This window comes from Rhinolophus hipposideros (genome assembly GCF_964194185.1).
Source record: "Rhinolophus hipposideros genome assembly, chromosome: 10".
In the NCBI taxonomy this organism is placed as follows: Eukaryota; Metazoa; Chordata; class Mammalia; order Chiroptera; family Rhinolophidae; genus Rhinolophus; species Rhinolophus hipposideros.
The window spans coordinates 34,626,652-34,654,475 of NC_138056.1; the positions used below are offsets into that span (position 1 = coordinate 34,626,652).

Sequence of the window (27,824 nt, forward strand, 5' to 3'; positions counted from 1 at the left end):
ACATTCTACCTAATTAACTGTTTTCTAATGCATTTGTGAATTGTAATACATAATACACATCTGACAATTTGTATATTTCCCATAACACCCTTAAATTCTTTGTGGAATCATGGAATGATTAATTGTATTATATATGTATATATAATATATATGTATATACCTGTATGTACGTATATATATTTGTGTGTATATACAAGTATATGCATTTGTATATATAAATCAAAAGCAGCATGTGCACTTCTACCCTGGGCACCAAGAGGGAGCTACCAATTGACTGTGAACAAGCATTCATCAATAATCAATTAGTTGGGGGGGCTAGCCCGGTGGCTCAGGTGGTTGGAGCTCCCGCCCCCTGCCACTAGCAACTGGCAACTGGACCTGGAGCTGAGCTGCGCCCTCCACAGCTAAGACTGAAAGGACAACAACTTGAAGCTGAATGGCACCCTCCACATCTAAGACTGGAAGGAAAACAACTTGACTTGGAAAAAAAAAAAAAGTCCTGGAAGTACACACTGTTCCCCAACAAAGTCCTGTTCCCCTTCCCCAATAAAATCTTTTTTTTAAAAGGTTAATTTCTTTAAAAATAGTAATAATAATCAGTTGGGGGAGGCCAGATGGCTCAGTTCATTAGAGCGCAAGCCCTGAACAACAGGGTTGCGGTTTGATTCTCACATGGGCCAGTGAGCGGCGCCCTCCGCAACTAGATTGAAGACAATGAGCTGCCGCTGAGCTTCCGGAGGGGCGGCGGATGGCTCAGTTGGTTAGAGCGCCAGCTCTCAACAACAAGGTTGCCGGTTCAATTCCCACATGGGATGGAGGGCTGTGCCCCCTGCAACTAAGATTGAAAATGGCGACAGGACTTGGAGCTGAGCTGTGCCCTCTACAACTAGATTGAAGGACAACGACTTGGAGCTGATGGGCCCAGGAGAAACACACTGCTCCCCAATATTCCCCAATAAAAATAATAAAAAATAAAAACTTAAAAAAAACATTAATTAGTTGATGTACTCTAAATACTCACTGTAAAATATTTGAGGGCAGAAATCATGTCATATTGACCTTATAACCACAATACAGCAAGAATATAGTAGTTGCTGAACAAATTACCTAGAATATGGTCTAAGTTCCCTGTGTAGTATTTCAACAGAGACACCAAATCAACAATTTGAATTTATATGAATTGGAATAATACTTGCAAGGTTGAAGACATTTCATTAAAAAATTTTATACTATATAGTTATATTTGTTTTCCTTCTGATATAGCCTGGTCTTAAAAATAAGTACTTGATAAAGATTACACATAGACATATGAAACCAATGAAGCAATATAAAGTGAATATGTTGGTGCCCTAAAGAAATCACAAGATGAAATGTCAACACTAGAAAAACTGCTTGTTGTTTTGTGAGAAGAATCATAAGGTCTATATTACAATGAATTGTTATACATATTCTACTAAACCTAAAGGCAACTTTTATATGTATGACATCCCTCAGAAGTGTAACATATCTGTACAAGTTGGGTATCATTAGAATAGAGCTATAAGAGATTCATAAAGAGGAGAAATGTCTTTACTGTTTCCTTTTTCTAGCCTTGAGAGACTGGAGTTACTCTACAGGTCTTCAATGTTTTCTTTATTTTTTTTACAGATCAGATTAAAATGCTTTCAAAATGTAAAATATACAGTCTGTTATTTTCTGTTCTATAAAACAGTGGAACATTAGAAGAGTTTAAAATACCAGGTCTTTTTGGACATTCCAAAGTGTGTCAGCACTCTTCGTAAAAAGGGCCTTCTCCTCATTATTCAAATGAACTTTCACAATATCTGAGACACCATTTTGCCCCAAGATACAAGGGATACTGAGAAATACTTCTTCTTTTATTCCATATAAGCCCTAAAAGGCAAAATTAGGTTATTTAGTAACCTGATATGGAAACGCAACTATGCAGGAGAGCTTCAGAATAAGAGTATCCTGGGAGGCTATGGAGTACGAATGAATCGCTCGGAAAGTGCTGGAGTGATCGTCAACAATACCAAGAGCATCTAGTGTCCTAGGACCACGTGGAACTTGTGTTCCGTGACATGAATAACGTGCCAGAAGCCTCAAAGGGCCCAAGAAAGGCACTGTCTACTTTACCCCTTACTGGGCCATCCTCCTGTCCAAGGGAAAGGATGCCATGCCGTTCTTCATATCATTTTATCTGATGAAGAACTGTGAAGTCAAGCAGTCCGTGTTTAAATACATCAAAGTAACAGTGAAGTCTGAAGCAGGAAGTGGCTGGAAAGGCTGTGCTTGATATAAGTTGACCTTTATGTCAGAGGGCACCACTGAGTTTGGACAACAGATGTTACAGGTGGCATCTCAAGCCTCCAAAGGAGAGGCCTCCTATGGGTATGGGTCTTCTCTCACGCCCAGGAAGGCCCCCACCAGGTGCCAATGGAATGCACCCCTGCCTTCCTGGCGACTTCTGTCCACCACCCCAGCTGACTTCTATCCTGGACCTCACATGACAGACAGGCCCACTGAACTTCCAGGCAACAGCTCTAATGTTCCCTCCACTCCCGCAGCTGAATCCAGGGCCTCGGCAGCAGCTGCGAGAGCCTATGAAACCTGGGCAACCCACACACTGCCTATGTGCCCAGACACAAGCCTCTGCCTCCTCCTGCTGTCCCCAGTGCACTCCTCATGCCTCCCTCCTCTCACCACTCATTGGTCTTTCCTTCCCCACGCCTTGGGGGTGAGTCTAGGGCTCGAGGAGGCAATGGGAAGGTCTTGTTCTTCCTCCCAGTCTGATTATAAAGTTACCAGGAACTAGCATTCATGGAATGGAGAGGCCCCTTGACTCTGGAGGGGTCACTCCCAGCTCCCATGATAGCTCCCAGCCCACAGGCATTACTCAGCCCAGATTCCCTCTCCTCTCACCATTTCTGGGGCTCTCCTGAGGAGCTCAAGTGTACCCCTTGTTTCTGTCTCGCTCCCTTGTCACCCACAGAGGGACACTGGCCACCTCCCCCACTGAAGTCCAGCTCCCTCATTTTGGAGCCACTTTGAGCTCCATTACACCAGTCACGTGTCTTCCTTCCTCATTCTAACCTGGTCTGCACCTCGCCATGGAAAGCCACTGCCACACCAGACTGTCAGCCCACATTCCACTCCCAGCCAGGCTCCAGCTCCAGTTAACTCACCTTCCCTTCCTTTTCCTGTCCTTGGTCATTCTGTTGCCACCTCTGTGTAACTTTTGAAGCTTTAACATGAGGTTCCAGGGATTGGGTGGCATCAAGAACAAGGCCACTGTGGCAGGGGAAGAAAGCCCTCTGCTTCCCTGCCAGTGTTTTGGTAATTGGTTTCCCTCTACTTTCTCTGTCTCTCTTCCTTCTGGAAGGGGATCCTCAGACTAGAACTGAAGAATGCCTGTCCATTCCATCATGCCATTTGGGTCTACTGTGTAGACTGGAAACAAGGCCCCTGGGCCCCTCGGCCTGGCTTGGCCTGTCCCTATGTGCTGACTACCATCCCCTGCCACCATCCCCTCAGCCTACACTCTTCCTTTCAGTGGCCTGACCTGCTTGCTTCTCCAGCTTCACCATGAACTTCCCTGTGCTCCCTTTGCTCTCTGCCTTGCAACAGCTAACCTTTTTTTCAGATCCTTAAGTGTTCTCTACTTATATCTACTTCAGATCCTCTGCACGTGTGTTCCTTCTGCTTGGAATGTTAGTCCAGCCTTTCAAATTCACTCCTACTCGTTACTCAGATTAGGTCCCACTTTACTTCCTTGGGAAGACTTCCCTACCCACCACCCATGCCCCCTTCTTCCCAGAGTAGTTAAATTCTCTTCTTGTATACTCTTAGCACTTTTCAGTTTTTCATCACAGCACTTATAATTTATTATATATTTTCTTTTGTAATAGTTTTATTAAGTCCATTTCTTTCATTAAGTTCTAGGAGGTCAGGGTCTGTCTATTTTGTTCCCCATTATACCCTCACTAACTTGCCTAATGCCTGGTGCATAGTAAGGACTCAGCAAATACTAAGGGAAAGATGATAAATGAAGATTCAATTTAAGCCTACCTTAACCAGAGTGGAAACTGGATGCACTTTCCTAAGATTTTTCAAAATTGATCCTACCAGATCTGTCACAGATAGGCCAATAGCCCAAGACGTATAGCCCTTCATCTTGATAACCTCATAGGCACTGCATTTGTAGAAAGTAAGACAATCAAATGAATGAGAAGTCAACTTAGAGAAAACAGTGTTTTTTAAGCATTCATTTTGAAACAACCTATATGTCAATACCACTCTATTAAAATTTTCTCTGAGATTTCTTCTAGAAATTAGTTATGAATAGGTAAAACAGGTTTCTATACGACTCTCATGAACTTCATTATTCACTTTAAGTAATAATTCATCCTTCTTTTATAATAAAGGTAGAATACTAGGGCATATGCAACACTCAAGATGAAACTAGTTTTAAACTTTTTGTATTGTTGCTTAAATATCCAAACATAGAATCTGATCACCTTTGAAGTTAGTATATACATCTTGCTAACCACTTAAAATTGTTACTAGGGTACAATGTATATAATTTAAGCCATGTGCACATATTTTTTCCTAAGAATATATCATTAAATCAATAATATATGGAAATACAGGAAAATGTTCATGATACATTTTCAAAGGAAATAGCACAGTCCTAAGCGTGCAATTTCTTATCTCAGTCTTGTAAAAAAAGTAATACATTTTTATAGGAACTTTAGAACTGCATCAATCCACCAAGTTATTAATACTATTTTTGAGTGACAGGCTAATGGGTGATATTATCTTCTTTATGCTTTCTTGAATTTTGTTTTCTATAATAAATATGTATTATATTTTTGCACTGCCACCAACAAAGATCTCAGGATTGGACTGACAGTCAAACTCAAAGGACAAAGAGGTTTTAACATAGCACTGAGTTTATTTAGTTTTGACAAAAGGATCCAGGAAACACAAAACGTACAGCATCATTATTTGTATCCGGTGGTCCTGCAACCACCTATGCACAGTTTCAAGACACTGGGACACACTTGGTTGCAAAAGATAAGACTGATGTGTAAGCAGACCACCTCAGCACATGCAGTTGGAAAACAGTGTAGCACTTACAATTATGTTTAGTACCTAAAAATTGATAATGATAAATGACTATGTTACTAGTTTATGTATTTACTATACTTTTTATCATTATTTTAGAGTGTACTCTTTCTACTTATTTAAAAAAAAAAGTGTGCTGTAAAACAACATGCCATGTGATGCCAGCAGTGCCTCACACATCTTATATTCCCGTCTCTTGATTGCATCATTTTCTCTTGTGCTTTAATCTCATGTTCATTTGTATAGTACCATGCTGTACAGGCTTGTAGCCTGGAGGCAACTGGCCATGATATAGCCTAAGGAATAGTAGGCTATATCCCCTACGTCTGTATGAGTACACTCTATGATCTCACAATGACAAAATCACCTAAGGATGCATTTCTTAGAATGTAGTCTCATCCTTTTTTTTTTTTTTTTTTTTTTTTAAGATTTTATGGGGAAGGGGAACAGGACTTTTTATTGGGGAACAGTGTGTACTTCCAGGCCTTTTTTTTTTGTTTTTCCAAGTCAAGTTGTCCTTTCAGTCTTAGTTGTGGAGGGTGCAGCTCAGCTCCAGGTCCAGTTGCCGTTTCTAGTTGCAGGGGCGCAGCCTTGTGGGAGTCGAACTGGCAACCTGGTGGTTGAGAGGATGCATTCCAACCAACTGAGCCATCTGGGAGCTCACAAGCAGCTCAGCTCAAGGTGCCATGTTCAATCTTAGTTGCAGGGGGCGAGCCCACCATCCCTTGCGGGACTCAAGAAATTGAACTGGCAACATTGTGTTTGAGAGCTCACTGGCCCATGTGGGAATCGAACCGGCAGCCTTTGGAGTTAGGAGCATGGAGCTCTAACTGCCTGAGCCACCGGGCCGGCCCTGTAGTCTCATCCTTAAGCAGCACATGACTGTAACTGAAATGAAAAACTTACTAGAGGCCTTCAAAGGCAGATTTGAGTAGGCAGAAGAAAGAATCAGCTAAGTGAAATAAGCCAGTCACAAAAACACAAATACTGTATGATTCCACTCATATAAGAGACATAGAGTAGTCAAAATCCTACAGAGAACAGAATGATGGTTGCCAGGGCGGGGGAATGAGACTGTTTTATGGGTACAGTTTCAGTTTTACAAGATGAAAGAGATACAAAATGGATGGTGATGTTGGTTACACAACATTATGAATGATTTGAATACCATTCAACCACACACTTAAAAATGGTTAAAGATGGTAAATTTTGTTATGTGTATTCTATCATAATAAAAAATTGGGGGAAAAATAGATAAATTAGTTAAGATAAAGGTTGAATGTTAACCATAAGAGAACTAGGTTATCAGCATTGTGTATTATGTTAACCCTTGATTTGTGCACTGCACCAGGACTAGAAGACTGGAAGCAAGCACACAGATCCTGAAGGCTATGTGACAAGAACGGTATTACAAAGTGTTGGGAGAGGATATAATGAAGAGGCCATATTGAGACTGGAAAAAAAAATATTGGGAAACATCACTAATCATCAGAGAAATGCAAATTAAAACCACAATGAGGAGCAGCTAGATGGCTCAGTTGGTTAGTGTGTGAGCTCTTAACAACAAGGTTGCCGGTTTGTTTCTCACATGGGGTGGTGGGCTGTGCCCCCTGCAACTAGATTGAAAACTGTGACTGGACTCGGAGCTGAGTGGCGCCCCCCACAACTAGACTGAAGGACAACAACTTGATTTGGAGATGACGGGCCTTGGAAAATACACACTGTTACCCAATAAAAAAATTAAAAAAAAAACACACAATGAGATATCACCTCACACCTGTCAGATTGGCTATCATCAATTAATCAACAAACAACAAGTGTTGGTGAGGATGTGGAAAAAAGGGAACCCTTGAGCACTGCTGGTGGGATTACAAATGGGTGCAAGGAGAATGGTTTGGAGGTTCCTCAAAAAATAAAAAATAGAACTAACTACCTTATTACCCAGCAGTGACCCAGCAATTCCATTTCTGGGTATTTATCCAAAGAAATTCAAAACACTAATTTGAAAAGATATATACATCACTATGTTCACCGCAACACTATTTACAATAGCCGAGGTATGGAAGTAACCTAAGTGCCCATTAATGGACGACGGGATAAAGAAGATGTGGTACATGTATACAATGGAATATTACTTGGCTGTAATAAAGAAAGAAGTCTTACCATTTGTGACAACATGGGTGGACCTAGAGGGTATTATGCTAAGTGAAACAAATCAGACAGAGAAGACAAATACCGTATGATTTCAGTTTTATGTGGAATAAAAAAACAAAACAAAAGAACAAACAAAACAGACTCACAGATACAGAGAACAAACTGATGGTTGCCAGACGGAAGCGTGTTGGGGGGAATGGGTGAAAAAGGTGAAGGGATTAAGAAGTACAAATTGGCAGTTACAAAATAGTTATGGGGATGTAAACTACAGCATAGTCAATAATACTATAATAACTACATATGGTGCCAGGATACTAGACATATTTGGGGCATCACTTCGTAAATTATACAAATGTCTCACCACTATGCTGTACACCTGAAATTAATATAACATTGAGTATCAATTGTAATTGAAAACAAAGCGTTGGGAAACAAAGGCAACATGTTGCCTAAGCTGGGGTAGTCTGCCCTCTTCCCTTGCAACTGAGTGTGCCCCACGCAGTGATGGGAGCTGAAAGCTCTCCCGAGTGTTTGCAACACCCCTAAAGAAAATGCTAATTTATGTACTGTGTTTTCTGTCCAGTATCCATTCATCAAGCTTGACTAACTTAATGGTAGGCTACAGTCTACTATGTCCCTTTAATTTGAGTCTGAACTTCAAACCACTATTGATATTGTGTACTTTTTAAAAAAATTCTGGTAAAATTTGCCATTTCAACCATTTTCAGGACACAGTTCAGTGGCATTAAGTACATGAACACTGCTGTACAACTATCACCACCATCCTCTCCGGGATTTTTTCATCTTCCCAAACAATCTCTGTACCAGTTAAAGTGGTCATGTGCTTTTAAATCAGAATACATACATATATATATATATATATATATATATATATATATATATATATATATATTTAACTAAAAGGCATTTAGAAAATAAAAACTTACTCATTATCACCTTGTTATATTGTGCGCCTTTTTAGTGTCTGCCCTATTTCTTACACATTTCTGCAGAGTTATCATAAATATACTACACTATGCTTGAGCTTTTATAAATTTAATATTCCAGTTTAGAATATCCAAAAGTGACTTTTTAGTTCTGTAACTTCTACTAATATGTAACTTGACTGAAGCATGAAGGAGCATCGTGTGTGCTGTCAAGGCTGATGCACACGGAGTTAAGACACTTCATTTATAAGGAAACCTTGTTACCTTCTGATGATCTGCATCAGCTTCAATGTTTTGTTTTGTTTTCATCAAACCATTTGATGAACATTTAAGTTCTAGGTGCTGTTCTAAGCATTTTACATGTATTAACTCACTCTTCATAACAGCCCTCTAAGGTAGGCTCTATTAACATCCCCATTTTAAAAAGTTGGAAACTGAGCTTTTTAAATAAATAACTTCCCAATATCACACCTCTAATAAATGATGGAACCATGTTTCAAACCTGGGCAACCTGATTCCAAAGTCCATGCTCATAACCACTTGCTAAATTACCCTCAAACACACAGTTCTCGTGAAGTCCATTTTCTTTTTGAAAAATGTTCCCAAATTAAGGTCTGCAAAATAGAAGTCTAAATTCGAGGATTTTCAGGCAGGTAGAGTTATTTAAATCACAAAAAGCATAGATCAACTATGTATTTTTGCCTGTGAAATTTGTTCCTAAGACTGATTATAAATACATTAAAAAATTGAATTAGTACTGTTACCTTTCAACAACTTGTCTGTGGATATTTTTCCAATGGTCTGTGTCTGAATCAGTTCCTACTTTAGGGTCTAGAGTCTTCAGAGCAACACCAGCAACATTTACCCCACTCCATAAGGGCACTAAAAAGAAATATATCTTAGAATGAATGCTTCTTCTTAGTACTGCATCAGTTGTTCCAGTTTAGTAATTTTTTTTATAAAGTTAGGTTACTACCTATTACCATATATAAAAATAAGTTTCAAATGGACAAAAAAGGGAAATGTAAAAAATAAAATTGTAAGTGTTAGAAAAACATGTAGTAGGATTTATTTATAATTATGTGGTATACAAGGCATTTTAAAGCAAGGAACAAGAACAGAATCCACAAAGAAAAGAATGGTTGAAAAAAGATAAAATAACTGTCAATCTAGAATCAATCTCATATCCAGTTAAACAGTCACTCAAGAATGAGGTGAAACTAAAACACCTTCACATAAACAACACTGAAATGATATACTTCAGGAAGAAAAAAACGAAGGAGTTAGATACAGAAAATAAGACAAGCAATAAAATCGGCAAACATGTTCATAAATAAAAACAGCTATGGAGTATTCAAATAATAATAATTATAACTAGTTTGGGGATATAAAAACAGGATGAACCAGACAAGTGGTTAATAATTACATATATGATAGAAAGTGGGTGATCAAATTTAAAGCATTCCAAGGTCTTTGTGTTCCAAAGAAGAAAAAGACACTAATTATTTTTAATTAAATTTATTGGGGTGACATTGGTTAAAATTATATAGGTTTCAAGTGTACAATTCTATAGTACATCATCTGCATATCGCATTGTGTGTTTACCACCAAAAGTCAAATCTCCTTCCATCACCAGATACTTGACACCTTTTACCCATTTCTACCTCGCTCCCTTCCCCATTCCCTCTGGTAACCACTGAACTGTTGTCTGTGTCTATGAGTTTTTATTTGTTTATTTGTCTTGTATATTTGTTGCTTTCAGTTTTATATCCCACATATGAGTTAAACATATGGTTCTTGACTTTTTCTGTCTGACTTATTTCGCATAGCATGATATTCTCAAGATCCATCCATGTCATCTCAAATGACAATATTTCTTTTTTTTTCTTATGGCTGAGTAATAGTCCATTGTATATGTGCACCATATCTTCTTTATACAATCATCTATTGAAGGACACTTCGGTTATTTCCATGTCTTGGCCACCAAAGATACTAATTACTTTGAAGTCAAGCATAAATGCTAAAAATTTATAGGTAACCACTTACAAAGTGAGTGTATCATCCAAAGTAATGGAGGAAATTAAAGAAAGTTTAATCGATCCAACAAAAAGTAGAAAAAGAGAAAAGAAACAAAAATCTCACTAAATAGAATACTAAATATATTCAAATCAATACTAATCAGAATACACTGCTTTGTTTTAAAATAAAACAATAGAATACTAAATGTGAGAAATTAAAACATATTTGGGGAAATTCTTTTTAATGACTTTCAGGAAGCAACAGGGTCAAAATAAGGCACTGATCAAAGAGGTATTTGTCCAAATCAAATCTAAAGTATTTATTATACTATGACTTTTGTAGTATAAAGAAAAGAGAAAGGCTCATTAAACATTTTGAATATACAAATGAATGACTGAAGGAACAAACGGTCCCTATTCTCAATGAGTTTATTGCCACTATGGAAATAAGATTTATACATATGACACAATTAGAGAACACCGTAATAAGTATAAAGTTCTAATTGTGCAGCAGAGCTTAAATGTTTAAGTTCAGAAAAGAAAAAGGTTGGTATGGTCTAAGTAATAGTTTAAATTACATATTATAGAAATTTATTTATATGAAAGTCTAGAATAAACAAATCTACAGAGTCAGAAAGTAGCAGTTACTTGGGGTTAGGGTGGGGGTGAGTGCAGAGAAGTAGGAGTTTCTTTTTGGAGTGATGAAAATGTTCTTTAATTAGATGATGGTGATGACTGCACAATTCTGTGAATATACTAAAATCCAGTGAATTATACACTTTAAATGGGTGAATTTTATAGTATATAAATTATATCTTAATAACGTTATTTAAAAAATAATAATAAATGGAAGTGCTCCAGATAAAAGAAATACTCACTGAATTTTAAAACAGCTATATGCTCTATGCACAATTTTATGATGCAAAAGACTGAAAGTAAAATAATAGAAAAGCACAGATATACTGGGGAAATACCAATAAAACAAAAGTTGCACAGCTATATTAATATTAAAAAAATAGACTTCAAAGAAAATAAGCATCATTACAGATAAGAAGTGTGATTACATAATGATAATAGGTTTATACTTACCACTAGAATCACCATGTTCTCCAATAATCCAACCATGGCAGCTAACGGGATGGACACCCAACTTCTCTCCAATTAGGTAACGGAAACGTGCAGAGTCTAGATTACAACCACTTCCAATTACACGAGTGGCAGGTAAACCACTTAGCTTCCAGACCACGTACGTCAAAATATCCACTAGGAAGAACAATCTCTTGTAAGAAAATGATTTATAGTAACTTCCTTTTACAATTTATTTTTCTGAATAGATCAATTTTCTACAGTCAAATACAGATTCATTAGAGTTCAAAGTGAAGCAAATCAGCAAAGAAATATGGATAATCTCTCACATAGGTTTTAAAAGGCTAAATTATTCACTATCAGAATTTTAAAACAAATTCTCTTTTGAGATAATGTATGTGCCTCTCTGAATATTTACTAATCAGTCAGTTAATTCTACCTCTCAGATTGCCTACATTTTCCTTTTTTTTTTTAACTATTTATTTTTAATGTGTATTTCCAGGACCCATCAGCTCCAAGGCAAGTAGTTGTTTCAATCTAGTTGTGGAGGGCACAGCTCACAGGGGCCCGTGTGAGGATCGAACCTGCGACCTTGTTGTTAAGAGTACCACGCTCTAACCAACTGAGCTAACCAGCCGCCCCCACCTACATTTTCCTTTCCATCACCACATACATCTTCACCTAAACTATCAGCATCTCCTACCTAGAATAAGGCCACATGCATCCCCAGGGTTGTATGCAGGTGTGTGCATACTTGGGTAAAACATGAGAGGATCCTAAGCTCTAGCTCTGTCTGACCTTGAGGTTCTGTACAAGCAGGAAATGAAGGGTAAGGCACAGTTGTAAACTGGCTGAGTGTTGAAGGCATGCCCCAACATGCACATAGAGCCCTTCAGTGAAGACTGGGAGAAACTTTTTCGTTCAACATTTAAAGCAAGTTCTGTTCAATCACTAGCTGATCACTAAACAAACAGAAAACAAAGATGTCTGTGGCCATGCACAACAAAGAACAGAGATTTTACAGAATTAGCTCATAAAAGTCACAAAACAAACAACTACAACAAGCATCAATAAAAATAAACCTGGGAGGGAAGAATTTGATTTTTTACAGTTTTCATATTATAATTTTTTAATGTCCAGTTTTCAACAAAAAATTATGAGACATGAAACAAAACAAGAAAGTATGGACCATACGATGGAAGCAAAGCAGTAGAAGCTGTCCCTAAGGAAGCCCAAATATTAAACAACTAACCAATCTTCAAGTCCACTGATTCTTTCTTCTGCCTTCTGAATTTGCTCTTGAACCCCTCTACTGAATTTTCATTTCAGTTAACTTTTCAACGTAAGAATTTCTATTTAGTTCCTTTTTATAATTTCTATGTACTTACTAATAATATTCACTATTTGGTAAGACATCAGTCTCACATTTCCTTTACTTCTTCATTCATGGTTTGCTTTAGCTCTTTACACATATTTAAAATAGTTGATTTAAAGGATTTGTCTGGTAAATCTTTGTTCAATGACTCTGGCTACAACTTCCAGAAAGACATTGAACAGAAGTGGTGAAATCTGGCTTCTTTGTCTTACCTAATCTTCGGGTGGGAGAAACCTTTCAGTCTTTCACCATTGAGTATGATGCTAGCCGTGGGTTTTTCATAAATATCTTTTATCAGGTTGAAATAATTTTCTTCTATGCATAGTTTACTGAGAGATTCTTTTTAAAAACCATGATTGGGTGTTGAATTTCGTTGAATGCTATTTCTGTACCTATTAACTCTTTTATCATTATATATTATTCTTTTTTGCCTCTAATAATAATTTTTGTGTTGAAGTCTAATTTCTCTGATAATCAGCATAGTGATTCCAGCTTATTTTGGTTCCCGTGTGTGTGTGAAATATCTTTTTCCATCCTTTTACTTTTACAACTTATTTGTGTCTTTAAATCTAAAGTGAGTCACTTGCAATTAGGCAAAAAAAAAAAGAAATAAAAGGCATCCAAATTGGTAAGGAAGAAGTAAAACTCTATTTGAAGACGGCATGATCCTATACACAGAAAAATCCTAAAGAATTCACAAATACACACAATAAAACTATTAGAGGTAATAAATGAATTCAGTAAAGTTGCAGGATATAAGATCAACACTCAAAAATTAGCTGTATTTCAAAAAAATATCTCACTAATAATTTTAATATTGATTAAATGTTAAAATAATTTTGGGATAAATTGGGTTAAATAAAATGTATTATTTTTTTAAAAAATTAGCTGTATTTCTATACACTATCAATGAACAATCCAAAAAGGAAAATAAGAAAATTCAATTTATAGTATTGAAAATAATCTAAAACACTTAGGAATAAATTTAACCAAGGAAGTGAAAGACTTGTACACTGAAAACGACAAAACATTGCCAAAAAAATTTAAAGAAGACATAAAGAAATGGAAACACATCCCATGTTTATGGATTAGAAAAATTGCAATTGTTAATATGGCAATACTCCCCAAAGTGATTTACAGATTTGATTCAATTCCTATCAAAATTCCAAAGGCCTGTTTTTTGTTTTTCAGAAATGGAAAAACCAGTCCTAAAATGCATTGGAAATCACAAGGGGACCTGAACAGTGAAAACAATCTTTAAAAAGAAGAATAAAGCTGAAGGACTCATACTTCCTGATTTCAAAACTGACTCCATAGCTACAGTAATCAAAACAGAATGATACAGGCATAAGAACAGACACATCAATCAATGGATTAGAACTGAAGGACCAGAAATAAACTCACTCATCTATGATCAATTGATTTTTAGACAACAGTGCTAAGACCATTCATTGGGGAAAGAATAACCTCTTCAACAAATGTTGTTGGGACAAATGGCTATCCATATGAGAAAGAATGAAGCTTGACCTCATGCCATGTACAAAGTTAATTCAAAATGGATCAAAGTCCTAAATATGAGAGCTAGAAACATAAAGATAAATCTTCATGACCTGGGATTTGGCAATGATTTCTTAGGTATGACACCAAAATTACAAGTAACAAAAGGAAAAACAGATAAATTGGACTTCATTAAAATTAAACATTTTGGGGCATCAAAGTACACTTTTCACTAAGAGAGTGAAAAGACAACCCACAAAATGGGAGAATATGTTTGTAAATCATGTATCTGATTGTATCCAGAATATATAACTGTCTTGTATCCAGAATATATAAAGAACTCTTATTATTCAATGACCAAAACACAGACTAATTAAAAATAAGCAAAGAACTTGAATAGACGTTTCTCCAAAGAAGATATACAAATGGCCAGCAGCATTGAAAAGATATGCAATGTAATTAAGCACTAGGGAAATGCAAATTAAAACCACAATAAGATGTCACTTCACATCCACTAGAATAGTTACAATAAAAATATGGAACATAACATAAGTGTTGGTGGAAAGAACTGGAACATTTATAACTGCTGGTGGGAATGTAAAATAGTACAACCACTATGGAAAACAGTTTGGCAGTTACTCACTAATCAAACATAAAATTGCCATATAACTCAGTATTTCTACTTACTCCTAGCTATGTACCCAAAAGAATTGAAAACAGGTGGTCAAACAAAAATTTGTACATGAATGCTCACAGCAGCATTATCCACAATAGCCAAAAGGTAGAAATAACTCAAATGTCCATCAACTGCTGAATGGTAAATGAAATGTGGTATATCTATACGGTGTAATATTATTCAATCACAAAAAGGAATGAAGTACTAATGCATGCTGCAATATGGATGAACCTTGAAAACATTATTAAGTGAAAGAAGCCGGACACAAATATTGTATAACCCCATTTATATTAAATATCCAGAATAGACAAATCCATAGACACAGAAAGCAAAAAAAGGGAGGTTGCCAGGGAATGAAGAGAGGAGTTAATGGGAAGTGACTTGTTACCGGGTACAGAGTTTCCATCTGGGGTGATGAAAAATCTGGGCTCTACACAGTGGTAGTAGCTGAACAAAATAAAATATACTTAATGTACTTAATGCCACTGAATTACACACTTTAAAATGGTTAAAATGGTACATTTCATATCATGTAATTTTGCCACAATAAAAAAAAGACTTTAAAATTATTCCTAAAGACAAAGACTTTATATAATGATAAAAGGGTCAATAGATGCAGAAAAAAGCATTTGACAAAATTTAACACCCATACATGATTTTAAAAACTCTCCACAATTATGAAAAGGGAATTTCTAGAAAAACACACATTAAACATCATACTCAATGATGAAAGATTATGCCTTCCCCATAAGATAAGGAAATAGGCAACCATGTCACTGTCAACACTTGTGTGAGGGTATCATCGACACATGCTAGTAATACCAGAGTATCACGTAGTGTTTACTGGGGAAAATCTTAGCAGCAGAGAAGTAGGGCGCCATACTATGCACACTAAACTCTCATTATGCTACAGCATAGCTTAGGCACAGATCTTCTACATACCAAATGGCCAAGTACGAAGTAGCCTCCCTTGACTGGCAAGCAGGATGTTCTCTTGAAACTCTTCCCAGTACAAGAATGAGCCCCACCACCACACTGTGTTACATATCTATATGTTAGCTTTGGAGGGGGAAGGGAACGCCTAGTTTCCTTAAGTAACAAAAAATTTATTAGAGGATAGCTGGGTCCATGAACAATGGTAAGGAGTATGCATTTTCAGAGCCAAGGTCTACCTACAGAGGGCCCTGGAAAGCACCTTGCATGCCAGGAATGCTGACATCAGCTTCAGACCTTGCTGTCTCTCCACATGCTGGCTTTGATAAGCTACCAAAGGAGGGAGAAAATGAGCCTCCGGGGTGATTCAGATTTGTCTCTCATTACTACCTCTATTCACTATTGTACTGGAGGTCCTAACCTGTGAAATGAGTCAAGAAAATAAAAAGGTATTCAAATTGGAAAGGAAGAATTAAAACTAGTTAAACTGTGTTTACAGATAACATAATGATGTAGAGACCTAAGAATATAAAGAGAATTACTAGAATTAATAAGTGAAGTTAGCAATGTTTCAAAATACAAGCTCAATACGTAAAAAACAATAGTATTTCTATACACTAGCAATAAACAATTGGAATGAAATGTAAATAACTCCTTTTATAATAACATCAAAAATATGAAATATTTAGGGGTATTTGGTGAGGATGTGGAGGAAAGAGAACACTTGTGCACTGTTGGTGGGAATGTAAACTGGTGCAGCCACTATGGAAAACAGTATGGAGGTTCCTCAAAAAATTAAGAGTAGAGCTACCATATCACCCAGTAATCCCACTTCTGGGTACAAGAGTATATATACACACAATGGAATATTTAGCTACAAGAAAGAAGGAAATCCTGCCATTTGTGACAACATGGATGGACCTTGAAGACATTTTACTATGAAATAAATCTGACAGAGAAAGACAAACACTGTATGATGTCACTTACATATGGAATCTAAAAAAACTGAACTCATAGAAACAGTACAATGGTGGGGTGGCTGGATGGCTCAGTTGGTTAGAGCATGAGCTCTCAACAACAAGGTTGCCAGTTCAATTCCCTCCATGGGATGGTGGGCTGCACTCCCTGCAACTAAAGGCTGAAAAAAGGGAACTAGACTTGGAGCTGAGCTGCGCCCTCCACAACCAGATTGAAGGACAACGACTTGGAGCTGATGGGCCCTGGAGAAACACAATGCTCCCCAATATTCCTTAACAAAATTAAAAACAAAAGAGTACAATGGTGGTTGTCAGGGGAGGGGGGATAAGAGGGAGATGTCAGTCAAAGGATAAACTTAAAATTCCAGATATAAGATGAACAAGTTCTGGGGATCTAATATACAGTACTGGTGACTATAGTTAACAATGTATCTGAAAGTTGCTAAGAGAATAAATTTTAAATGTTCTCACCACAATAAAGAAATCGTAATTACTGCTGGTCTTCTGTATCTAAAGGTTTTGTATCTGCGGATTCAATCAACTGAACGCATATCAAAAATATTTGGGGAAAAAAATCCAGAAAGCTCCAAAAATCAAAACTTGAGTTTACCACACAGTGAGCACTATGCTGAATCCACGCAAATGAAGTAACACGTAGGCATATCCTACTGTAGACTATATGCAAATATAGGTTATATGCAACTACTACTCCATTTTATATAAGGGACTTGACCATCCCAGAATTTTGGTATCCATGGGGGTCCGGGAACCAATCCCCCAAGAATACCAAGGAATGACTCTATGAGGTGACGGAGGTGTTAACTAACCCTACTATGGTAATCATTTTGTAATACGTCAGTGTACACCTCAAGCTTACATGTGGCAATTCTATTTCAATAAAGCTGGAAAAAACTCACATTGTATTCTTTGAATGCATGCAGTTTATCATACATAAATGTTACCTCGATTAAGTTGGTTTTTTTAAAAGGAATGTTATGGAAAGACCATCCCTTATGCAGTTAAAGGGAAGAAAAAGACTCACCTGGATTTGAAACAATAATCATCTTACAGTGAGGACTATGATGGATTAGGGCAGGAATGATTGATTTCATGATATTCACATTACGTTGAACCAGGGAAAGACGAGTTTCCCCTTTCTGCTGCCGCGCACCTGCTGTGATAATAATTAATTTGGAGTTTGCAGATACACTGTAATCTAAAAGGAAAACAAAAGATAATATTTATATCAAGACTGCCATAATCATCGTGCCTTAATTCTTTAAAAGTCTATTGTATGACCTTGTTATTAAAGTGCTCATATATCTTCATGTCTGGCATTTGGAGATGAACAGACTTTCCATGTAGTATTCTGGATATTAGAGGATAAATGGACAAAAACCCTTGTAACTTCTCCAGAGTCACCTCTCCACAGTTCAAATTATTTGAAATATTATTATGCCCAAATACTATTCTCTTTACTGAATTTTTATAGCATTACTGAATTACTGCCTATAATTCTCAAACAGTCCTTACATATAATGCCTGATGTTCTCTTCCCACGGTTATGTCATCTTTATACCCCTAATTTGATCATAAGATCCATTATAACAGGTTCTGATCTCATCCTCCTCCCTTTCATTCATAAATATCTTAGCACCTTCTATGTTTCAGGCACTTGAGGTCCACATTAATTATTGTACAGATGAGAAAATGTAAAACATCTGTGGATAATCGGTGACATTCCATTGCTCACTACACTTATTTTCCAAATGCTCTATTGCGAATTATATCATTTATTTTGAAGAATGTATAAGAAATACATGTTCAATTTTTTAAATATTAAGGTTAACAACTCTGTAAAAATCACACAAATTAACAGACATCACCAGTATCTTAGAAGCCCATGGCCCCTAACACATCCTTTATACTCAGAAGTTACCAACCATTCTCGAGTGGTGAAAATCATAACCTTACCTTAAAAAAAGAGATTGAGAGATTACTTTGGACTTCTGTGGTTAGGTAAGAGTTTATGGAAGGTGAATGAATGTCAAACAAGTACTTTAAGCAAGAGTGAGTGGTGGACTGTGTGCAGAGAGTTTCCTCCGGTAGGTCTTTTACTTGGTAGAAAGGAGAAATCATTTCTCACATTAATGTGAAACATGTCAGCCTAAAAAATGCCATCTTTCTAAGTTTGTCTCTCTTTTTTTTTTTTTAAGATTTTTATTGGGGAAGGGGAACAGGACTTTGTTGGGGAACAGTGTGTACTGCCAGGACTTTTTTCCAAGTCAAGTTGTTGTCCTTTCAATCTTAGTTGTGGAGGGTGCCGTTCAGCTTCAAGTTGTTCTTTCAGTGCTAGTCGTGGAGGGTGCAGCTCAGCTCCAGGTCCAGTTGCCGTTGCTAGTTGCAGGGGGCGCAGCCCACCATCCCTTGTGGAAGTCGAACCGGCAACCTTGTGATTGAGAGGACACGCTCCAACCAACTGAGCCATCTGGGAGCTCAGCGGCAGCTCAAGGTGCCATGTTCAATCTTAGTTGCAGGGGGTGCTGCCCACCATCCCTTGGGGGAGTGGAGGAGTTGAACTGGCAACCTTGTGGTTGAGAGCCCACTGGCCCATGTGGGAATCGAACCAGCAGCCTTCGGAGTTAGGAGCATGGAGCTCTAACCACCTGAGCCACCAGGCCGGCCCCTCTAAGTTTGTCTTTTTAATTAAAATCTTTACTGGGGCAGGGAAAATTTTTGTATGTATTATCAGGTAAGGGTCCAATTTTATTTCTTTCCATAAAAATAACCATTGCCATAACAAAAAGACAATTTTATAAGTCCATAAATTTCCCAATGAGCTGTAATATCAGTGTTACACAACCATCTTTTGTGTGTCTCTGCACTCAATTAATGTAGCTTTATAATACGTCTTGATATCTGGTAAAGCAAGTTCTCACCACCTCCTTATTGTTCAAGAGTGTCTTGTTGACAGGCACAGGCCAGGCTGTTACCATGGTGAAGCTGAACGCAGAGGTCAAGCAGAGGCTGCCTCAGCTCAAGTGTGGCAAGTTTGCCATCCACCAGAGCTTTATTGGAGCTCATGATTTACAACAGGTTTAAGAGGGGTGCAGATCCTGGAATGCCTGAATCAACTGTCCTAGGCCTACATAAAAGTCTATTTGGTCATCTGGATTTAGAAGCAATTAATGGACAGGAACAACATGGAAGGTTCCCGCTCCAGCTGAGATAAGACATGGGACATCATTCAGACATTCCCAGCTGGGTGGCACCAGGTTCTTACTACACAGATGTATCTGGGGCAGAGTGGAAACTCTATTGACTTATTTATGATAGACTGCATCAAAATTAAGTATTTTAACAATGTTTTATAAAAGCATGTTGTCTATTCTCAGACCTTTGAATTTCTGATGAATTTTAGAATTAGTTTACCATGTATAACAACAACGAAGTCCGTTTTGTTGTGATTGTCAATAATCTATAATCAATATGGGAAGAATGGACAGCTTACAATATTGAGACTTCTATGAACAAGGCATATTTCTTCATTTGCTTAGATATTTTTCAATGAGGTTGCATTATTTTCTGTATAAAAGTTCTTAGACGTGTCTTATTAGAATTATTCCCAGGTACTTCCTGTTTTTGAAGATTTTGTAAATATCAGTTTTAAATTTTTTTGCCTGTTTTTGACATACAGAAATATAATGGATTGTTAATTAATAATTTGTGTCTGACATCCTTGATTCACTCTTACTCGGTTCTATGTTGTCCCTCTTCTTATATTTGTTTTCCTTTCTTATCTTCTTTTTGATTCACTGGGTGTGTTTTTCTAAATTTTACTTCTTTCCCTTTGCTAATGTAGAGGTTACAGGCTGTTCCTATTCCTTAAAGGTTGTCACAGAACTTACAACATGCATATGTAACTTATCAAAGCCCAAAGTTAATCATCGCCTTTCCCTTTTCCCTAATGATTGGGGAATTTAAAATATTACATCATTTACCACTACCACCTCTCACCCCCAGATTTATATGCTACAGTTTATTTTTTTAATCCCTTAAGACATTGTAGTCTTATATACAACTGATGTATATTTAGATTTGTCCTCATTTTTACCATTTTCTGTGCTTTTTTTCCCTTGCATCTCAGACCTTGTAACCGATGGTAACTATCTCAGTTTGAAAATGTCTATTTCACCGTTATTCTTGAAAGATATTTTACAGGATACAGACTTTAGACTGACATTTATTCTCTAACAGCACATTAAAAGTATCATTCCATTGTCCTCCGTTGTCACTGCTGCAATTGATGTCAGCCTGTCATCCTTTCTCTTTTCTGTAGGTAATGTGTCTTGTGACAATTTTTTCTTCTTTTTGCCTTTACTGTTCTCTAATGTCACAAAAATGTGTCTAGGTGGTCCTTCTTGAAATTATTTGGTTTGAATCTGTTGGTTGATGTTTTTCATCAATTCTCAAAAATGCCCAATCGTAATCCTCTGCCCCATTTACTTTTCTAATTAGATGTACATTACACTTTTGCACTCTACCCTCCAAGATTCTTAACCTGTCCTATTTTCCACTTCTTGCTATTTTCTGGGTAATTGCCTTAGACTCACCACTTCTCTCTTTAAATGTGTTTGCTCTATTAGTAAATCCATTAATTGAGTTTTACTTCATTCTCTTACATATTTGTATGTTATATTTGGTTATTTTTTTTTAAAGATTTTATTGGGGAAAGGGAACAGGACTTGATTGGGGAACAGTGTATACTTCCAGGACTTTTTTTTTTCCAAGTCAAGTTGTTGTCCTTTCAGTCTTCGTTGTGGAGGGTGCAGCTCAGCTCCAGGTCCAGTTGCCATTGCTAGTTGCAGGGGGCGCAGCCCACCATCCCTTGTGGGAGTCGAATTGGCAACCTTGTGGTTGAGAGCCTGCGCTCCAACCCAGCCATCCCGGAGCTGAGCGGTAGCTCAGCTCAAGGTGCCGTGTTCAATCTTAGTTGCAGGGGGCGGAGCCCACCATCCCTTGCGGAGTCAAGGAATCAAACTGGCAACCTTGTGGTTGAGAGCCCACTGGCCCATGTTGGAACCGAACCAGCAGCTTTCGGAGTTAGGAGCATGGAGCTCCAACAGCCTGAGCCACCAGGCCAGCCCATATTTGGTTATTTTAAAAGTCTGGTTTTTTTAATAGTTTCCTGTCTCCTACTGATATTTTCAAGTTTGTCCTTTATTTCTTTAAATAGAATAACCAGAATTAATTTATAATTTGTGTTGATAATTTCAATATTTGAAATCTATGATGGCCTTCTCTGTTATGTCTGCTGGTTCTTGCTCATGTATTTTCTTACAGATTTAATTATTCCTACTGTGAGATGTTCATTTTAGCTGGAATTTTGTTTGTGGAAGTTCTTTGAGGTCTGAAATAAAGTGGATTTCCTAAAAAGAGTCATCTTAAGTCTTAAGCCTGCTTGAGAGTTTTCGGAATTCAAATAAGCTTATTTAGGACTTATAGCTCGAAATCCTTAGCAACCATTTCCCTCCTTTACTAAGCATCTGAGACACTCAATTTTACTTGCAGTCCCCAAAGGTAGGAAGGAAATCATTTCTAGGTCATCTTTACATTAAGGAATTGGCAAACTAAGGCCAGCAGGCCAAATCTCGTCCACTATTTTTGTTAATAAAGTCTTACTTAAGTACACATTCACTTACTTAAGTACTGTTGATGGCTGCTTTCAGTCTACACCAGCAGAGCTGAGGAGTTCTGACAGTGACCACATAGCCCACAAAGCCTAAAATATTAACTATCTGACCCTTTCTAGAAAAAGTTTACTGATCCCTGGTGTAATCCATTGGAGTCCAGCTTTATGGGGTTATCTCCTATGCAACACCTCAAGTATGGCTGTCTCCAGTCTCCTAAGTCCTGTAGGTAGCGAAAAACAAAATTGAAATGCACGAGGTTTGGCTATTGCTACCGAGTGAAAACTAGCTACAGTGCTCTGCTTAACTCTCTACTGACTGTTACGAAAATGTCTCACTTTGTTAAGAGAATTCTTTCAGGATATCTTTTTCTTTCACATTTTATGCAGGAGTTTTTCTTATTTACAGCAAAACAATTGATCCAGATATGGCACCTGCCATCTTACTAGAAATGAAAGGCTGATTGGTTTTGAAAGTATTTTAATACAGTAGTAGCTCTTTTCAGTTGACTCCACATAACCAACTCAGTGGATTAACTGATGTAAACCATCCTGACGCCAAGGCACACGGAACACTCCCAGCTAGTGGGCGTCTCTCTGTATGTGTGCGTGCTTCTGCTCACTAGTGCTGCATCGCAAGGACGTTTATGCCCAGACGTTATTTGTGCCAGTCATATCTATTAATTATATGATGCAAATCACTCAATAGAAGTGGGGAAAAACATGCCCAGTAAACATGACATTCAGAAGTGAGATATGAACAGATGTTACAGCCAGATTGTAGCAACTGAACTGATAACGTTTCACTTCTTTTGCTGGGTGTTGGATACACTGATGTTTATTATACTTAAACTATTTATATTTCAAATATCTCATAATATTTTAAAATAATTATTTCTATGAAAATTACGTTGAATGCCTTGGAAAGACATATTAAAAACAAGTTGTTTAAAAGTTGTCCTTTTAGGTGCAAGAGAAATAAAAATAAAGGAAAACCATAACAATTTAGTAGAGTTTTGTGATCAAATTGCTTAATGAGTATCTTTAAATTAACTGTAGTATTTTAAAGAAATTGAAATGATCACTACTACTGTGCTTTTAAAAAGATACTGCAAAACTCCAATCAGCTGAGCCACACTAAAAGGCTTTGCCCTACAATCAGAAAATTCGCAAATGAACTTCTAATCTAAGTACATTTACATGTTTTAGGTCAATATACAATGTTCATGATGGTTCTTTCTAACAGCATATTTAAATTAAGTAACCACCTTCAGTTCTAATCATGTTAGATAAAAGGGCTTCTAGGACAACTACATCTGTTGAATCAAACTACCAGAGTGCACTACCCACTTTAGGGTATGATAAAATAGTTATTTTTCCTAATTCTCTGAGGCTTCTTAGTTGGTCAAGACATGACGCTAATGCTAATGGAGACAAGCTCTCCATTTCCTGTTCTATAACCTCACACTGTACCTTGAAACCTAATCCTCTATAAACACAAAAAAGAAAACCAGGTTAAAGAGTACAGATAAACGTATCAATAATATTAAAAAAACTATTCAAGTTTGCATATCCTTCAGGCAATCTATAAGACAGACGGTAAGTTTAAAAAGTATTTATATAATGTCAGTTATGGAAAAAAAAAACAAAGAGAAAAAGGAAATATGCTATTAGAAGAGATTTAAATATTTCTTTATACTTTTGTGTATTCACCAAAATTTTCTCCAATGAGAATGAAATGTTCTTTAAAAAGATAAATAAATAACCTTTTAAACTATATGTTCTAATGATAATGGTCCTATTTTTAATTCTATATTTATCAGTTTGGTAAAATTCATTGCTTTTTTTAAAGCTCTGAAAATAACTTTATAAAACTAAAATTAACCTTTTCCAGAGATAATCTTGGGAGTATGAAAGAAAAGACTGCCATGCTGAAGATCCATCATCTCTCCCTTCAATTTGTCTTCTGCGACATCAACAAGGGCGAGTTCATCAGTCAAATCCTAAAATACATGAAAATTCTGAATAAAATGTTCTGGAAAATGTTCCTATTTCAGTTTCAGTAGAATAAGAAAAATTTTGTATGGCTATTTTATAATCAAAGGATAGTTATATTTTTAATAGATAAAAATGGCAGTTTTTGAATATGCCTAGAGTGACCGACTGGCTTTGCTTCTTGTCATCTTCCTTTGCAGGTTTCCAAAAATTGTCTAAATAATATAGTAAAATCTTTAAGAGCACAGGATCTGTGTCCAGATTGCCAAGGTTTGAATTCTGGCCCCTTAATTTACCAGCCATTTGACCATGGGCAAGGTACTTAACATCCATGCTTCAATATTCTCATTTATAAATGGAGATAACAGTACTTACCTCCTAAGGTTGTTATAAAGATTAAATAATACCTTTAAAATAATTAGAGAAGCAAAAGACTTGTACAGTGAACACTACCAAACGTTGCTGAAACAAATGAAAGAAGACACAAATAAATGGAAAGACACCCCAAGTTCATGGATTGGAAGACTTACTATTGTTAAAATGTTAATACTACCCAAAGTGATTTACAGATGTAATGCAACCCCTATCAAAATCCCAATGGCATTTTTTTAAAGAAATACAGGAGTACATTCTAAAATGTACATGGAATCTCAAGGGACTCTGAATAGCCAAAATAATCTTGAAAAATAACAAACTTAAGAGGTTTCATGCTTCCCAATTTCAAAACAAAGCTAGAGGGATCAAAACAGTGTGGTAATGGAACAAAGACAGACAGATACAGCAACAGAACAGAATAAAGAGCCTAGAAATAAACTCTCATGTTTATGGTCAAATGATTTTTGACAACGGTGCCAGGCCCATTCAATGGGGAAAGGACCGTCTTTTCAATAAATGGCATATTTACACACAAAAGAATGAAGTTGGACCATTTACCTTACACCATATACAGAGTTAACTCAAAATAAACCAAAGATCTAAATGTGAGACCTACAAGTATAAAACTCTTATAAGAAAACATAGACGAAAAGCTTCCTGACATTGGATTTGGCAATGATCTTTTTGTTATGACACCAAAGCACAGGCAACAAAAGTAAAAATGATAAATTGAACTACATTAAAATAAAAAACATCCATGCATCAAAGGACACAATCAACACAGTAAAAGGAAACCCATAGAAGGGGAGAAAAATATTTGAAAATCATGTATCTGGGAAACGGTTAAATATCTAGAATATAAAAAGAACTCCTACAACTGAACAATGAGGAATAACCTGATTTAAAAATGGGCAAAGGATTTAATAGCCATTTCTTCAAAGATTTACAAATGGCCCATAAGCACATGAAAAGACGCTCTGGAAATAGACAGGAAAATTAAAGAACTTCCGTTTTTATTTTATTAAATTTGGTATTTTTTGTTTTACAATGAGCATGTGATACTTACACAATTTTAAAAAAATTTTTAAGTATAAGCCATCGGGAAACATGATTTTTACCCATTACACTTCAAGGAAGGCAATTCATGGATCATTTCAACAGAAAATGTTGTGCTATTCAACAAAATAATCCCATCAACGTGCATCCTACGAATAAATTTAAAATAGTCTATCCAGGCCCGACACATGGTAAACTCCCAATAAATGTTTTTTTTTTGAATTGTGTCAAAATCTGAGAAGAGTATACGTATTTGCTGTCCAGACCTAAAAGTGCTTACTTGATTTTCAGCCACAGGATAGCCTTGTTATCCCTTACCTTCAGCAAGATACAAATAGCACAAGACATGCCCACAGCACCAGCTCCAACAATGGTGATCTTCCGCTGGGAGATTTTGTCATCCTCAATTAGATTCTCAATAAGCTGCTCCTTGACCGTTGACATTTTGAGAACCTGCTAGGGATAATGCAATTTCCGTGGAGTCCAACTCCCTAGATTCATCACCGTCGTACCTACCCGGTGTACCTCACCACACTTCACACCTAAGAAACTACCTCTCGAGTTTGCAGAAAGTTGGAGCGGGGGGTTGGGGGACAGCGAAGGAAAGAATTTCCGGGTGTGCAGAAGCAGATAAGGACCAGCCCATCTATCAGTGGTAGGGGTTGGGACACCAACGGGCGTTTTGATTCCTCCCTGCCCCCAGCTACCATCTTGGCCCCAGGACCAGATGCTCACACATGCTCCGTGTGGCGCACCTCAGTAGAGAAAGCCCCAAAGCGCAGCACTCCGCCTTTAAGGAAGACTTTTCACAACAGTAACCCCAGGAAAAGAAACCCAGCAGCAACCGTTGCTGAAGTGCGAAGCCAGGCGACGGTTACGCTCCGCCCATCACGCACGCACGCTCCCACACGTCAGCACGCGGGCTCCGCCCCTGGCCGACCCGGGCGCAGGCGCGTTGGCAAGCGCTTGCCGTGCTCTGGGAGTGAGCGGGTTCTTAGGGTACCTGCGGGGACGTCGTCCTGTCTGCGAAGCGTTCTAGGTGATCTTCAAGAGTGTGCAAGAAAGGATGTTGGAGTGTTGCTTCACCTCCTTCGGCCGGCGTAGGCCTGGGACTAATTTTAGGGCCGTGTCTTCTGTGGCGACCCCACGACCACGCGGCCAGGCTCGAGGCCCCCATGGGAAAGAACCGTGCTGGGAGCACCTCCTGTGCTTTGGGTGGTGCCAGCTTAAGACAGCATCCTGCAGAAATTGCTTCCAAATCCTGCGGCGAGAGCGAAGATGGGCAGCTACTTTGTACCGACCTAACTTGCCCCTTGCGGAGAGGGCATGCTACAGCAACCTGCGCCCCAAGGAGGAAAAGGAATTTAAGTCAAGGGTGGACTTGGGAATGACCAACCTGACTTTGAGGAACGTACTTCTTTGATGCATTTATCACCCCCTTGTGCAAGCATTCATTGGCAGGAATTTAAAAATTTACTTTTAAGCTTTGAAGCTTCAGGACCGAGGAACGAAATAATTTTCAAGTTTCTCTTGTGAGAACAGAGGATAGTAATGAAAAAGAAAGGCCACGTCTAGTTTTCTAAGGGTGACTTATTTATGACAAGAATGTATTTATGACTCACACAAGGGGACACAGCCTCCTCTGTCATCTTTTGTCGTTTGAATCCTTTTCAAAATCTAAAAGGTAATTCATTTTCTGTATCAGTCTGTAATTGGTTTGTTTTTAATGTAGTTCAGATCGTGCAATAACCCTGCTTAAAGCCCTTCAGCAGCTTTCCATTAAACTTAAAATAACCAGTTTTTTACAACCTAGAAGACGTTGAACATTTGACCGCTTTCTAGCCCTCTAACTTCATCTGAAAACACTCTCACCTCTCTCTCAGCTTTTGACAGCTTTTTCTTGGCTTGGGACTTTTTGC

At 37.5% G+C, this 27,824-nt stretch overlaps 1 protein-coding gene across 2 annotated transcripts; it reads right to left on the reverse strand.

Annotated features, from left to right (window-relative positions):
- Positions 1-1,613: 1,613 nt before the first annotated feature.
- LDHC (lactate dehydrogenase C) lies at positions 1,614-26,762 on the reverse strand (the record flags this gene model as incomplete). Of its 2 annotated transcripts, none has more annotated exons than XM_081062470.1 (8): positions 26,661-26,762; positions 26,224-26,358; positions 24,365-24,482; positions 17,833-18,006; positions 11,336-11,509; positions 8,993-9,110; positions 4,069-4,192; positions 1,614-1,893 (listed from the first exon to the last, which is right to left on the reverse strand). In XM_081062470.1, the coding sequence occupies exons 2-8, from the start codon at positions 26,347-26,349 to the stop codon at positions 1,729-1,731; spliced, it is 999 nt and encodes a 332-aa protein (XP_080918596.1). In that variant the 5' UTR covers positions 26,350-26,358; positions 26,661-26,762. The 2 variants fall into 2 exon arrangements, with proteins under 2 accessions (XP_080918596.1, XP_080918597.1); XM_081062471.1 differs by having other exon boundaries at positions 1,729-1,893; positions 26,641-26,729.
- Positions 26,763-27,824: the final 1,062 nt, after the last annotated feature.